Genomic DNA, 15,845 nt, shown 5'->3' on the forward strand with positions numbered 1-15,845 from the left:
ACCAATCAGCCTCGTGTATTAATGCTTGGTAAATGCCCTTGGTATGAAATTTACAGAATTGGCTAAAAGGCCATTTCCAAGCTTTCTACTCAAAAGTAGATTCACAGATTGGCATCGGAATATTGCCAATACCTTCTACAACCTTGTTAACAAGAAGCTTCTCAGTGCCATTGAGTTGAACTGAGTCCTTTATTGTTCGTCCTTCTTGTAGTTTCTCTCCAATAAGGGTTCAGGATTACAACCAAGGGGCCCAGTGCGAGATGGAGTTCTAAAAGTATCTGGTTAATTCACCCCATTCCGGTACCCATGTTGCTCTATTGCACTTCCAAACGAGCTCTCCCGTGATGCCACCCAGTCTCGGTCTAGACCACCTCGGGGTTAATAGTTTGTCATGCACCCTGATTCCTTTCCACTAACCACCTTGAGAGCAAAGTTTTGCCTTGTCTATCATATCCTTGGTCATGACAGCCCAAGAATGGTCTTGTTTTTCCATTGAGACCACAAACTTGGCGCACAACGACTCAATATGAACAGCAGGGTTGAGAATTCCCAGGCCACCTTGGAGCAACGATCAAGCGATACCTTCCCACTTTGCCCGTTGCCACAACGGCAGGGCTTTAGTGTCATTCCTCCACAAGAATATTTTGACAGGTTTCAAAAACTCCTTCCAGTTACATTTGGTTATTTTGAGTAACGGGCTGGTGAAGGCAATGTAAGGAAGCATAAATGAGTTGATCACTCTAACCCGACTCTGGAAGGGAAGCAACACATACTCCCACCTTCACCTTTTTTTTTTATCTTCTCCAAGTTCCACTAGAACCTTTGCTTGTGTGTAATGTTCCCCAAGGGGGTGCCTAGATGGCAAAAGATCCTTCCTTTAGACACAATCTCCCATGACCAGATGGATGGGTGAAATGAGTCATTTTTCGTCAGGGAGATCAATCTAGACTTCTCAATACTACACTTGACCCCGAAGCCACAACAAATGTCTAGTTACATTTGTCTATTTTGAGTAACGGGCTGGTGAAGGCAATGTAAGGTAGCATAAATGAGTTGATCACTATGACCCGACTCTGGAAGGGAAGCAACACATACTCCCACCTTCATGTTTTCTTGAATCTTCTCCAAGTTTCACTGGAACCTTTGCTTGTGTGTAATGTCCTCCCCAAGGGGGCGCCTAGATGGCGACAGATCCTTTCTTTAGACACAATCTCCCCTGATCAGACGGATGGGTGAAATGTGTCATTTTTTGTCAGGGAGATCAGTCTAGACTACTCAATACTACTCTTGACCCCGAAGCCACAACAAATGTCTGCACAATCTCTAGGGACTTCTTGAGTACCTGAGGGTAGGCTTTTAAAAAGAGGAGGGAGTCGCCTACAAACATCTTGTCCAGAAGCTTGTCGTTGTTACCAAGAAAAGTCAACCCTTGAATTTCCCCCCGTGCCGCAGCAGCAGCTTTGAGCATTGTTATTAGAGGATGCAACCCAATAGCAAATAGAAGAGAGTCCAGTGGGCATCCTTGTTTGATAGATCTTTTGGCTTCAAACAAGCCCACGGTTCTATCATTGAATAAGAGCTCAGATTGACTGCCTACTCTCAGAGTATGTATAAGTGGACAAATACGAGGCCCAAGGCCCAGTGATGGACTTAATACACCAATGGTACTCATTGATTTCACTTGTGGCATATTCATTCATGAAAGGTCTAGGCAAATTCTAAGAAAACTTGCAATTTGATGATAGTATCTGGTTGATTTTTCCCTAGCCTACGATCACGATCCACTTGATAAAGGATAATGTAGCCTTGGACAAGCAAACTATCTGTCCACTCTAATCCCAAGGTACTCACTAGACGTTATTGTTGCCATGCCATTTTGTAGGCACTAGGTGAAAGACAAACATTTGGATGCATTTTAGTGCTTTGGTTATCTTATGATTATGTCAAAATGTTAAGGCAAGTATGTAGCCCAAGTGCGAGGATTTTATGCTTACAAAAAAAGAAAGGGTTGTATGGTAAAAGCCTCTCATAACATTCAAGGCAAGTTGGGTAGCTCGAGGCCATGTGGTCAATGATAGAGAGGAAAGTGGGTGAGAGAATAACTCTATTGTATGAGGGAGGTCGAAAGTGCTAATCTGTAAAATATTTACAAAACATGTTTCCTAAAAAATGGGTGGCTTGAGATAAAGAAATGGTTATTTTGAACCATTTTGCATGGCAAGCACATTGGCTTATTTTGCACTAGTTGAGAGATATTCAAGTTTTCATGCTTTATTCTTTTTTGAAGGTTGTAAAAAGAAATAGGGAAAGAAGAACCAAGGAGGGGAAGGAGAGGAAGAGAGGGGATTTATTCTTCTTGGACATGCCAACCCCCCCCCCCCCCCCCCCCCCCCCCACACACACACACACCTCTCTCTCTCTCTCTCTCGATTTTGTGCAAGGGAAGCGATGTGAAGAGAAGAGGAATTAGACAAGGACGACGAATTAACAAAGGAGAAGGGGAACTTTTTCTTGATGGCCACAACATTAAAAAGGGAAGTTGAAGATAAGCAAGATGTAGGGAAGAAGATGTAGAGATTTTGGGGAGTTTTCTAGTAAGGCTTCTAGAGACAGAGTGGAGTTGATGGTTGGCAAGTAGCAAATTCATCGAGGGAGTTTTGGGGTTTGGGTTCGCACATTGAGGCATATACCAACGAAGGCGTATGCAATCAAATTGCATGTGGGGTTCTCAAAATCTATAATTAAAGTTGTTGTTGAATCTAGGCATAAACCATAGCTTATGTGGAGACTTTTCCCTAGGTTTCCAATGTTTTTGGCTGATCAAGGTTGGTTTTGAGTATTTTATTGTATAGGTTTTACAAGATTCTATGAATTTAGTGTTGGATTGGGCTCATATGCATTGTTTCTCATTGTCTACTACTATTAATTGTGTTTTATTCATCAAATCATTGTTATCTTTTGCAATTAGCCTCTAATGACACTTAGACTCTTTTATTAACTATCCAATATCTCTTGTAGGCTTCTACACCCTATACAATTATTATTTTTTATGCTCCTTTCTCAACTTTCTCACAATCAGAGACCTAGGCTTTCTCGATCAACCCTAGAGAACCGTGCACTCCGACATCGTAAGGTGGTAGTAGGTGAAGAATAGATTTTAGAAAGGAAGGAAACATACATAGGGGTAAATAAGGCAGTTTTGGTGCACGCAGGTGACGTCTCCCTATTACTACTAGTGAATCCCTCGTGACTCTAATGTATTGTAATGGAAATGGCCTATGAACTTTGAGAATAGCGGAATTAAGAGAATATGAGTGAGCATTTTTGTTGTGAGATTACTTTGAGAACATAGAGGGTGAATTTAATTGATGGTAGAAACATAAACATAGTACTTAATTAACTTGGCATGAACAATAATTTTGCAAGAGAGAGAGTATTAGAGAACATGATAATAGTTGAGGACCAGATTTACTTGGAGCCGGTCCCCCCTCCAAAAAGCGTTTGTATTATAGATTCTCCCATCAAGAGAGACTTGATACAATACAATTTTTGTGTTCCTTGTGACCTAGGTGATGCAATGAAGATGGAAAGCTTCATGCATCCCCCCTCTCATGCTTGGTCCACACCTCTCTCTCTCTCTCTCTCTCTCTCTCTCTCTCTCTCGCACGCGCAAAAGTATTGTTCATACCAAGTTAATTAAGTACTATGTTTATGTTTCTACCATCAATTAAGTTCACCCTCTATGTTCTCTAAGTAACCTCACAAAAATGCTCACTCGTGTTCTCTTAATTCCGCTATTCTCAAAGTTCATAGGCCATTTCCATTACAGTACAATATTGAAGCTTGTGAAATTTGGCCATAAGGCGATGATATCATGAGTATAGTTGAAAGCCTTTCTTTTTTTAATATTTTTTAGCTTCATCTTCTCTTCATTGATAGTCCTAGGCAAGCATTAAGAGTCTTTCCTAGTTCTCTTTCATACATAAATCTTAAAGCCCAGGTGATTCACAATCCTATAACATATGGAGCTTTTGTATTATGTAGTAGATGATACCTATCAAGATACTAGAGCTAGAGCCTAGGGCAACAAGAAGATTAAAAGCTTTTGATAGTTTGAGTCTGCAACGGCTTACATGCAAGTTGTCTAGAAATGAAGGCAGAGCAGCACTCAAAAGAAAGTTTTTTCCAACACCTTAGAAAACCTACATAAGAACAAATGTAGAGCTAAATATACTATATTTGAAGGTTTTTACACTACATTTCTCTAAATTTTGTAGGATTTCTCACCTTCAAATTTATAATTTTGAGATAAATCTCAAATTTTGTAAGTCAAATTTCATAAACCTGGGTTTTTTTGAGCAGTGAGGTAGATAGACGATAGGATCGACTATATCCAATCAATCCTCAATGAAAACATTTTTTCCTAACCGATGTAACAAATTAATTATATTTAAAATTCTCGTCTTTGTGTGTGACAATTTTTGACAAGGTTGAAATCTAGACGAGACTTCAAAATTTGAGGAGGCTAGATTTCCCAAAACAATGCACCCAATGTGCCACTCTCCAAGCATCATGGCATCACGAATGTGAGACCAAAGGAACATATTGCATTGAAGGAAATCATTTCCATAGAGATATAAGCCAAAGGATGAAAGCATGTATAATTTTTTGTGGTAACCTTTACAAAAAGTGGAGGCTAATAAAATCTCTAAAAGAATCTCAAAACTTGTCAAACCTTATAGTTTTCAATTCTACTGTTAGAAAGCTATCCATTGATATATAACACGCTGGTGTATTTTACATGTAAAACATGAAAATGGGGTTTGTAACTGTCCAAGACACCACTTTTTGGTAGCACCAATACATACTTTTATTGTGAAGTCTAGAGCAAGCTTGCTTGCAAAACTTTTGGCTCGAGAAGACTGACCTCTCAACAAGGGATCATGCTGCATGAATAGCATGCATCAAAAAAAATCTAAGAAGGCTCTTGCACATCTGCATTATCATGCTAGCTATTGGAACACCTTTTTTGTTTGTAACAGAAACTGGGTCCTAGGCAAGCATTAAGAGTCTTTCCTAGTTCTCTTTCATACATAAATCTTAAAGCCCAGGTGATTCACAATCTTATAATCATATGGAGCTTTTGTATTAGAGCTAGAGCCTAGGGCAACAAGAAGATTAAAAGCTTTTGATAGTTAGAGTCTGCAACGGCTTACATGCATGTTTTCTAGAAATGAAGGCTGAGCAGCACTCAAAAAAAAGTTTTTCCCAAAACCTTAGAAAACCTACATAAGAACAAATGTAGAGCTAAATTTTACACTACATTTCTCTAAATTTTGTAGGATTTCTCACCTTCAAATTTAGAATTTTGAGATAAATCTCAAATTATGTAGTTAAATTCTATAAACCTGGGTTTTTTCTTAGCAGTGAGGTAGGCAGATGAGAGGATCGACTATATCCAATTAATCCTCAATGAAAACATTTTTTCCTAACCGAGGTAACAAATTAATTACATTTAAAATTCTGGTCTTTGTGTGTCACAATTTTTGACAAGGCTGAAATCTAGGAGGAGGGTAGATTTTCCAAAACAATGCACCCAATGTGCCACTCTCCAAGCATCATGGCATCACGAATGTGAGACCAAAGGAACACATTGCATTGAAGGAAATCATTTTCATAGAGATATATGCCAAAGGATGAAAGCATGTAGTGGTATCCTTTACAAAAAGTGGAGGCTAATAAAAATTTTAAATGAATCTCAAAACTTGTCAGACCTTCAATTCTACTGTTAGAAAGCTATCCATTGATATATAACACGCTGGTTTATTTTACATGCAAAACATGAAAATGGGGTTTGTAATTGTCCAAGACACCACTTTTTGGTACCACCAATACATACTTTTACTATGAAGTCTAGAGCAAGCTTGCTTGCAAAACTTTTGGCTCAAGAAGACTGACCTCTGAACAAGGGATCATGCTGCATGAATAGCCTGCATCAAAAAAAAATCTAAGAAGGCTCTTGCACATCTGCATTATCCTGCTAGCTGTTGGAACACCTTTTTTGTTTGTAAGAGAAACTGGGTCTCGCAAACTGTCGGAATACTTTCTTGCAACAAGGCTCGCAGTATAAGTAAATCAACAACCACTAAAAGATATGGAATTCAATAGCCCAATAAAGAAGGAACTCCACACTTTGATAAATGCAAAGTGGCTTGCATTCCATGGGTACCAAATAAATATAAATATATGGACTAAGAGGGTTGAACAACATTTGGGAGAGAATACAAATATGTCTAGTGCCACATTAACATTTAGGACTTCGATAGATTGTTGAGTGTTTGTTAGCAGGTATTGCAACAGACAATTCTCTGAAAATGCGATGTGTATTAACCGTTGTAAGTGAAATTCTCAGTGTCTTGCATTATGCCTATCAAGATGGTAGAGCTAGAACACTGAAAGCTTCTGACAGTTTGTAATTAAAACCTATCAGGTCCCTTTAAAGGATTAACAAGTTGTCTAGCAATGAAGGCAGATAAACCAATGGATTGAAAAAATAGTGTGAGAAAAAGGATATATTTAAATTTCTTTCAGTTTCTGTAACAAAATTTGTGACAAGCTATGTGTTTATATTAATAGATAATGTAAAATGTTACAAACTACTGAACAGTGTCTTGCCAAGGATAACATGCCACCTTCATGTGCATTCCTCGATATCTTTTCTTCATCAAACTAAGAGCTGGGATTTCTAACAACAGAGATGAAGCACTTGTAATGGGCAAATCAGGATAGAGTCTAAGCATCAATTTGTCGCATAATGTTGCTCCGATTGCAAACGGCACCACGGAAAAATTGTGTGTTGTGCTGCTATCTGACTCAGAAAGATGTTTCAGGAGCCCAAGGATTCATAAACTGTTTATCAGCTTATCATCAGATCCCCCTCATGCAAAGTTGTTCAGAATCTAAAAAATGGTATGAATTGACATACTGCTTTCTTCTGGGCTACAGAGAATCTGAATCGAAGGTGTTAGTACGCAGAAGGAGAACCGTCCTTTCGAAGGTCACTCACAGCAGTGAGCAAGCCCCTCACTGGCTCAATCCCTCTCATGATACGCCACCAACTGTGGACGCTTCGTGCATCAAGTGGATCACTCAGGTCCTGAATGAGGAGCTCCGTGATGCCTCCTTTCTTGGATGTCATGTTGTGGCCCTTGCTCTCTAAATATTCCACCACTGTCAGAGGCTCCTCAATAAGATCTCCAATTGCTGTAGTCCAGTCCTCATACTGTAGTACATCTGGAAACAACTGCACAAAACAAAGCCAGTCAAGAACTCTTGAAAAGATCACAGTTCTGTACACAACATGTGCGCGCATTATTGTTTAGGGTATGGAAAAAGGCATTGGAAGGCCGGAACAGTGTTCGGGTTAGCCATCACACCAGTTTTGTGAATGTGTGGGCATGCTTGGAACAAATAGATATTCCATTGTCTACATGCAAACAAGGCAGAAGGCTGTCTGGTAAAGAATCCTACAAATAATTATTCTCACCTGTTTCTGGACTGTTTTATCCCAAGGCCTATGGGCACCATAGGCCAGCCATATTTTTCCTTAAAATAGACGCATTTCCCCTTCTCAAGCACCATCTCTCACAAGACAACCTCTCCCTCAAGCTTTAAGCCTTCCAACATCCAGGCTCCAACTCTCCTTCCTTGTGTCAAGGCTCAAGCTCTAGCCGCAAGCTCTAGCGTCCATTATAATCAAGGCTCAAGGGCCTTTGACTTGTGAGGCTTTGAGCCTCTCAAATTCTCAAGACCTTTCTCTCAGCCTTCAAGCCACATAATTATCTATCCCCGTGTTCCCCTCTCTAAGTGAGGAGCCTTTTTTAACACTACTGACTGAGAGGCTAGTGCAAAAACAAATGAAAACATCTTCTTTTATCTACTCTAAATGTTTTCTTGCTTTAACTCTGTGTCATGTAAGCTATAACTGTATTATATTTGAAATCCTCTCAACACACATCAGCACATGTTAAAGATGCACGTCTGACAAATAGCCGCTCAAAATTTTGTTTTTAGGTGATAAGTTTAAACTGCTAGTATTGCAGCTTCTACTATTCAGGTACTCAAAAGGCATGATGCTCAAATTTGCAGAATTTAAGTGGTATTTTTGCCCCTGCTGTGTCCCCCATTCTCGTTCCATGTTTTATTCAACTAAGGTATGCATGCACATACCACATGTGTATATGTGCACCTATCAAGCAAGCAAGCTGTCCCAGTAGATGGAACGACCTTGCATTTAGAGATTGTCAAATATTAACACACCTGATGGTGAAGCCGTGGACTGGAAACAGCATCTAAAGGCTGATAACTTTTCCAAAATCTGTTTAAAAATACTTGCAATGTTGCTGTGATAATCTTGGTCCCTCCACTGCCTCCAAGAGCTCCTAGAAACTGCCTATTCTGAAAGATCAAACAAAGAAATTCATCAAAAACACTACAGTGGGATAGCAAGTTAATGCATATCTGAGATGAGATGTATTGTGTCCATTTAAATTTGTGAATGCCATCAGAAATTTGGTACCACCAAAGAACTCTGCTCTAGAAGTGAAAGCTCAACTTTCATTAATACAAATTTGATCTTGCATGCTCTGGTTAAAGTTCCTCAAGGATTTCACAAGCACAATCCCGATCTTGCAGTTTGCCTTGTACATAATGTACTAAAGGAGCCATACTTTGCTAATCGTCCAAACATATGTGTAAAATGGTACAAGTTCAATTGTCTAGTAAATCTGAACACTTCAAGGTCTTGAAACGCAACAAAAGAGTGTAAAATCTATTTCAGGTAATTCAAAGGAGAAACGTCAGGCAAGCTGGCTTGCCTTCATAACAATAGTAGGAGCCATGGATGACAAAGGCCGCTTATAAGGTTGAATGAAGTTAGCTGGGGCCGGGGGAGTAGACCCAGAACTATTGGTTGGGATTGAGAAATCATCCATCTCATTATTCATCACAATTCCTGTGGATTTTGAAAGCATCTTTGCTCCAAACGGATAGTTTACTGTTGAGGTCATAGCTATCACATTACGGTCCCCATCTACTATGTTGAAATGACAGGTGCCATGATCATTCAATTGACTCCAGCTGCATGCAAAGAATCAAGGATATTTGGGAAAAGTATTTTGAACACTTGACTGTAAAGTTCCATTAAGTCACAAATGACATGGTAACAGCAATAATAGAGAGTCCTACAATGGAGCATATGTGATGCACCCATACACGACGTGCACCAAAAAGAAAAAGAACACAACCAATGACAAAGCTAGCCCTAGCAAGTTGATCAAATAACAGTCGATATATTCTCACAAAGCAGGCATATGTAAACAGCGCTGCTGACATTACCTGCCACCATAGTATGGAGAAGGGTATGTTTTGTTGTCATTAATGAGACTTTGGAGTTCAGCTGCATAAGTAGCATTCAGCATGGTACTGACAACCTTAGTCACATTGACAAAATCTGGATCACTCAGGTTCATCCGAATAGCAAAGGCATGCTTGATGGCCTCGACCATACGGTGAAGCCCAAGGGGTCCCTCGACTGCTTGAAAAGGATCAGGGTAAGCAGCCAAGATGTTAAGCACCTGTAGTATCTCAAAACCATCAGTTCGCCAGTACTGTTCCACAGATTTTAGAGAAAGTTTCTGTGTAAAGAATTTAGTAGAATCCTACCAGTGCAATGCATGCCCCAGCAGAAGATGGAGGAGGCATTCCAAAGACTGAAAGACCTTCAACATTGACGACAGTAGGGTCACGTATCTTGACTGCGTACTGAGTGAGATCATCCATAGTTAAAATCCCACCAGCATCCTGCACATCATTCACAAAGTTCTGTCCAATGGAGCCATTATAAAAGGCAGCAGGGCCCTCTTCAGCTATGGAAGCTAGGGATTTTGCCAAGGATGTCCAGACACAGAGGTCACCTGCACCAAGTAAGGTGCCATTGGGAGCAAACACTTCACTTAACCCTTCATCTGCTAAGATACTGGAGCCCGCAGTCTCGATTGCAGCTGCTAAGTAAGGTCTTACAACAAAACCATTTGCAGCAAGTTGAATTGCTGGCTCAAACAGATCATTCCAGGGTAGGGTACCATACTGTTGCCACAATAAATGCAAGCCTGCTAATTCACCTGGAACTGCTACCGACAGCGCCCCTCTTAACTTTAATTCTTCATTTCCAGCATACATATTCTGCGGTAGCAACAGACTCAAATAAAAAATGCCTTTCAAGTACCCCCATCAAAAGTGCTTTTTCAAAGACAGAGAAATTGTAGTGAGCAAGCTTTCTTGTTGGTGATGTCTGCAACTCTCTCTCTCTCTCTCTCTCTCTCTCTCTCTCTCTCTCAGACATTGGGACTCACCTCAGAAGCAGCTCCTGGAGCGACCTCGCGGAAGTCAAAGGCAAGTGGGGAGGTGGCATTTGTAGGCAGAAACAGGAGGAAGGCACCACCTCCTATGCCACTGGCCATAGGGTTCACAACTCCAGAGCAGAGAGCGACTGCGACAGTCGCATCCACTGCATTTCCACCCATTTCTGCCATAATGTCTCGGCCAATCTCCGAGCACCGGCTGTCTTCCCCTGAGACAGCACCTGTGAAGCCCCGTGCGATCCTGCTACCACTCTCTTGCATGTGATCTGTTGGCATGCGAACCCTCTTGGGGGTACGTGCGAGAGAGCCATGAGGAGCAGCTGTGATCAAGAAGACCCATAGGAGGGCTGCAAAAGGTGCCATATGAATACGACCTCCTGAGGTGCGATGGTGGCCGCGGTGAGGGAGACGAAAGAGCCGACGCAGAAGCACTCTCTCTCTCTCTCTCTCTTCCGTGTGTGGCAGTGTGCAGAATCTGCATTCCTCTCTTCCAATCAAAAAGCTTCCGGTTTTGTGGGAACTTGAATGACGAGACTTTCCACGCACAATTTTTCGGATAATAACAAGTGATTGGTCATATTTCATGTGCATTTTTCGAATAATAACGAGTGATAAGATCACGAGGCTTGCCTATAATTTTTCGAATAATAAAATTAAGAATGCTTCAAATAAAAATCTTACTTTTAACTAGATAAATCACTTGCAGAATCGTGGCTAGATTTAAAGCTTGCCTTGAAGAAAACTTGTAAAGTTTTACAAGCTTCTATTGTAAATACCTAAAATGCTTCAAAATAGGTACCGAAAACGACTTTTTGAGAGACCATTAAGGGGAATGTTAAGAGATTCACTTTGATTTTTAAAGGAAACTTGGCTTGAAGAGTTAAATGAAAGGGACGAGGGCAGGTTGACGATTTACTTTTTTGGACAAAATGAGATAGGCCAGGTGGGTGGAGAGAGAGCCAGAAAGAGAGAGAGCGGTAGATATTTCAGTCTCGCTCTCTCTTTGTCTCATTTATGTGTAGACCAAGCCACGGGTCCAACGGCACCATCTATGTCTGCCTCTGGCTTTTGTTCAATCGTTTTTTGGGGTGAGTTTGATTTAGTTTGATTTGTTCTTTGTTGAGCAGGATGATCTCTCTCTCTCTCTCTCTCTCTCTCTCTCTCTCTCTCTCTCTCTCTCTCTCTCTCTCTCTCTCTCTCTCTCTCTCTCTCTCTCTCTACATATCTTGCCCGCAGACACAACAATGGCCATGCCCTCTATTTCTCTCTCGTCTGCACACACTGTAAAGGAGGTTGTTCCTCACGCTCGCAAATCAAGGTACGACACAACGTTCATACCTCAGTTCGACATGTCTCAAGACCTTGTCTCTCGCGATGCTGGTCCTCTCTCACGACCAATGGCATTGGTAACAGAGAGCATGATATCTTGGGGAGGCGAAGCAGCACCATTAGCATTAATGCAAAGGGGAAGCACTGAGCAGAGTTGTGCAGAGGGGAAGGGAGTAGGCTTGCAGAGCTTGTAGCGTGTGGCCGATGATGGAATCGTGAGTTGAGTGCGATGCCTGACGAGCTTGCACTGATGGCGACTTGGAGGTTGGGGGGGGTACGCAGGAACGGTTGGGATGGGAGGGCTTTTTGCTTTTGATAAGTTTGGGAGGGGAATCTCAGAGTTTAATTAATTAATGAATCGTAGATAATGAATCGTAGAATGGAGCCAGTAGTAGCCTATCATCTTTTATATATTGCTACAATCTTTTATATATTTCTTTTTATAGGAATCATAGGAGATGCTCAAGTTCATCTAATTGAAAAAGGGATGGTCGAAGGGAATGTCTCTCAAATCTTTTTTGAGCTACTTGATAAGTGGAATCTAAAGAGATCCTCGCATGGCTTTCTGGGCAAAAACGGATGATATGGCACGGGGGAGTAGGGCCGAAAATTGCAACCCTGCCCGCCCTTCCCTAGCGTTTTACCTTCCACATGAAGGGCTTTTTTTTTAAAGCTCTTCCTAGAGAAGACCATCTTGGTGAGGTTGCCCTGCCCATAGGAAGGGAACTTGCAAGCTAGCCTTTCCCTAGGAAGGGCATATCGCCAAATTGCCCTTCATGGAGTGCTTCATGTCTAGGGAAGGGTAGAGCTTTAATGTGCCCTTCCTAGTCTAACTTTTGGATAGTCTTGAGTATTTAGGTATCTTCTTTATAATTTAGATTCTACATTTATTCTTTTACAATACTTATAAATTATATGTTTGTTTGGAATGTAGAATGTACATTGCACAATGCAGACTCTAAACTAGGCTCTTTGATTACTTCGTTAGCGTAGTGTCCGTTTTCCTCTCCTTGGCCCCTCAACAGCCCACGTGGCTCCAGCTAATCTCGCTCAAAAGCTAAAAACGTGGGCCTAGCTAAAAACATCAGCTTTTGCAATCGTTCTCTCTCTCTCTCTCTCTCTCTCTCTCTCTCTCTCTCTCTCTCTCTCTCTCTCTCTCTCTCTCTCTCTCTCTCTCTCTCTCTCTCCTGCGTTGACAGAAAATCCGTCTCTCTACTACATTAAAATACTCTCCTTCTTCTTCTTCTTCTCTCTCCCTCTCCCTCTCTCCGTTGACAGACATCTCGACCTGTCAAGGGCCATGATGATATCAAAGTTGTGGCAACTATTTCTTCCGGTAATGATGTTGCCATAGGTACCATGATTGCTGATGCCATCGACAACGTTGGTCCAGATGGTGTGTTGTCAATTAAATCATCATCGTCCTTTGAGACGACAATCACAGTCGAAGAAGGAATGGGATCGATAGGGGGTATATCTCCCCTCAATTCGTGACTAACCAAGAAAAGCTTGGAATGGAGATCGACAGGGGGTATATCTCCCTCAATTCGTGACTAACTAGGAAAAGCTCATTGTGGAATTTGATAATGCAAGAATCCTTGTCACTGATCAGAAATTAGCCACCATCAAAGACATTCTATCAGTTCTAGAGAAAGTTTCACAGCTGAATGCTCCTTTGGTGATTGTTGCTGAGGATGTATCAGGAGAAGGTTTAGCAACTTTGGTGGTGAATAAGATGAGAGGAATCGTGAAAGTGGCTGCTCTCAAAGCACCAGGATTTGGTGAGAGACGGAAAGCCTTACTGTTGCAGGATATTGCCATCGTCACTGGTGCTGAGTTCATAGCCAGTGATTTGGCTTGAAGCCTGAAAGTGTTACTGTTGAGCAGCTGGGGATTGCCCAGAAGGTGACAATGACCAACAACTCAACGACCATTATCGCCGATGCAGCCACCAAGGATGAAATCCAAGCTTGCATTGCTCAAATCAAGAAAGAACTTGCAGAAACCAACTCTGTATATGACCAATTAAGAAAAGTTGTCGGAGAGAGTAGCAAAGCTCTCTGGTGGGGTTGCTGCCATTAAGGTGGGAGCAGCCACAGAGGCTGAGCTGGAAGATAAGAAACTCATAATTGAAGATGCAAAGAATGCTACTTTTGCTACTTGAAGAGGGCATATATTGTTCCGGGTGGAGGGGTAGCCTTTGTTCACCTTTCTGCCTTGGTCCCTAGTATCAAGGACACAATTGTAGATCCTGAAGAGAAGCTCGGTGTTGATATTGTACAAAAGGCTCTACCAGCTCCCGTTGCTTTGGTTGCAGATAACGCAGGGACTGAAGGTGTTGTTGTTATTGAGAAGCTTCTTTACAATGCTATGATTGACAAGTATGAGAACTTATTGGAGGCTGGTGTCATTGATCCTGCAAAGGTGACCAGATGTGCATTGCAAAAATCTGGCTTCTCGTCCTCCCACGTGGCACATGCCCGTTCCTTTGCTCATTTTTTTTATCGACGTTTCACTTTCACGGAGTAATTTTAGAGCAGCGGCACATAGCGTAGGGAAGGGCTCTCTCCAGATGCAATCACCTACGCATGCATCTTTTTTTATTGATGCCTTGCTTTTCACGCAGTGACTTCAGATCGTGGACTCTTGGAATGCACTGATTGCAGTAGGGCAGAAAACTCTACTCCAACTGCAATCACCTGTGCAGCATGGTGAAGGCATGTGGTTCTACGCAAGGTGCTGATATGGGCACGGAAATTCACAACTATATTGTTATTCAGAGGTTGTTGAAAAAAGAAGTCGTGCTTGGCTTTGTGTTCGTCGATATGTGTGCCACTCAGCAGATGCAAAGTGAGGGTCTCTCTCCAGATGCAATCACCTATGCAGGATGTTGAAGGCATGTCACTCTACGCATGCATCTTGAAGGTGCTGGAAGGGCACAGAAATTCACAATTATATTGCTAATCAGAGGTTGTTGAAAATAGAAGTCATGCTTGGCACTGTCTTGGTCGATATGTATGTCAACTGTGGTGCGCTTGAGAAAGCACAAAAAGTGCTTGAGAAGCTTCCTATCCAGAACGTCGCCTCTTGGAGTGCATTGTTTGCAAGATGTACTCAACGAGAGCAGGGCTAGAAAGCTCTGGGCTATTTTCAGCAGATGCGAAGCGAGGGCCTCTCTCCGGGTGCAATCACCTACACATGCCTCTTGAAGGCATGTGCCTCTACTCAAGATGCTGATGTTGGTAGAAAACTTCACAATCAATCGAAGACTCTTGAAAAAAGATGTTGTGCTTCTTACTGCCTTGGTCAATATGTATGTCAAATGTGATGCGCTTGAGAAAGCACTAAGTGCTTCAGGAGCTCCCTGTCCGGAATGCCACCACTTCCAATGAACGCAATGATTCCAGAATGTGCACAGCAAGAGCATGGCGAGCGTCCATGTGATTGTCCTCTTTTTTAACGTTTATCAGCTATGTGGGCAATCTCTTGGTCGATATGTATGCCAAATGTGGTGCGCTTGAGAGAGCACAAAAATTGCTTCAGGAGCTTCCTATCTGGAATGTCAGCATCGATTGCGGGATGTCGCAATAAGAGCAGGGCCAGAAAGCTCTTGGCTGTCTTCATTGGATGCAAAGCGAGGGCCTCTCTCAACATGCAATCACATAAGCGTGCATCTTTACTACATGTGGTTATACGCAAGATGCTGATATGGGCTTAAAAATTAACTCTGAAATTGTTAGTCAGGGGCTGTTGAAAAATATTTCCGTGCTTGGCAATGCCTTGGTCGATATGTATGCCAAATGTGCTACGGGAAAGCTGTAGGTTGTTTTCAGCAGACGCAAAGCAAGTATATCTCTCCAAATTCATTCAAGGCATGTGGCTTTGCGCAAGTGCTCGAGGAGCTTCGTGTCCTGAGTGTCGACTCTTAGAATGCGTTGACTGCATGATTTGCTCCACAAGGGCAGGGCCAGCAAGATCTATTTTGCTTTCAACATATGCGAAGCGAGGGCCTCTCTCCAAATGCAATCTCGTACACATGCATGAAGGCATGTAGCTCCACGCAAGAGGCTCATATGGGCAGAAAAAATGCTTGAG

At 41.9% G+C, this 15,845-nt stretch overlaps 1 protein-coding gene and 1 pseudogene across 1 annotated transcript; one reads left to right on the forward strand and one right to left on the reverse strand.

Annotated features, from left to right (window-relative positions):
• Positions 1-6,559: 6,559 nt before the first annotated feature.
• On the reverse strand, positions 6,560-10,928 carry LOC147436413 (glutathione hydrolase 2-like). The gene is made up of 6 exons (XM_086489320.1): positions 10,413-10,928; positions 9,724-10,242; positions 9,397-9,635; positions 8,877-9,138; positions 8,320-8,457; positions 6,560-7,303 (listed from the first exon to the last, which is right to left on the reverse strand). The coding sequence occupies exons 1-6, from the start codon at positions 10,782-10,784 to the stop codon at positions 7,025-7,027; spliced, it is 1,809 nt and encodes a 602-aa protein (XP_086345446.1). The 5' UTR covers positions 10,785-10,928; the 3' UTR covers positions 6,560-7,024.
• An 890-nt stretch (positions 10,929-11,818) lies between these two features.
• On the forward strand, positions 11,819-14,279 carry LOC147436414 (ruBisCO large subunit-binding protein subunit alpha pseudogene; annotated as a pseudogene).
• Positions 14,280-15,845: the final 1,566 nt, after the last annotated feature.

This window comes from Adiantum capillus-veneris, chromosome 18 (assembly GCF_014529385.1).
Source record: "Adiantum capillus-veneris isolate H3 chromosome 18, ASM1452938v2, whole genome shotgun sequence".
Classification (NCBI taxonomy): Eukaryota; Viridiplantae; Streptophyta; class Polypodiopsida; order Polypodiales; family Pteridaceae; genus Adiantum; species Adiantum capillus-veneris.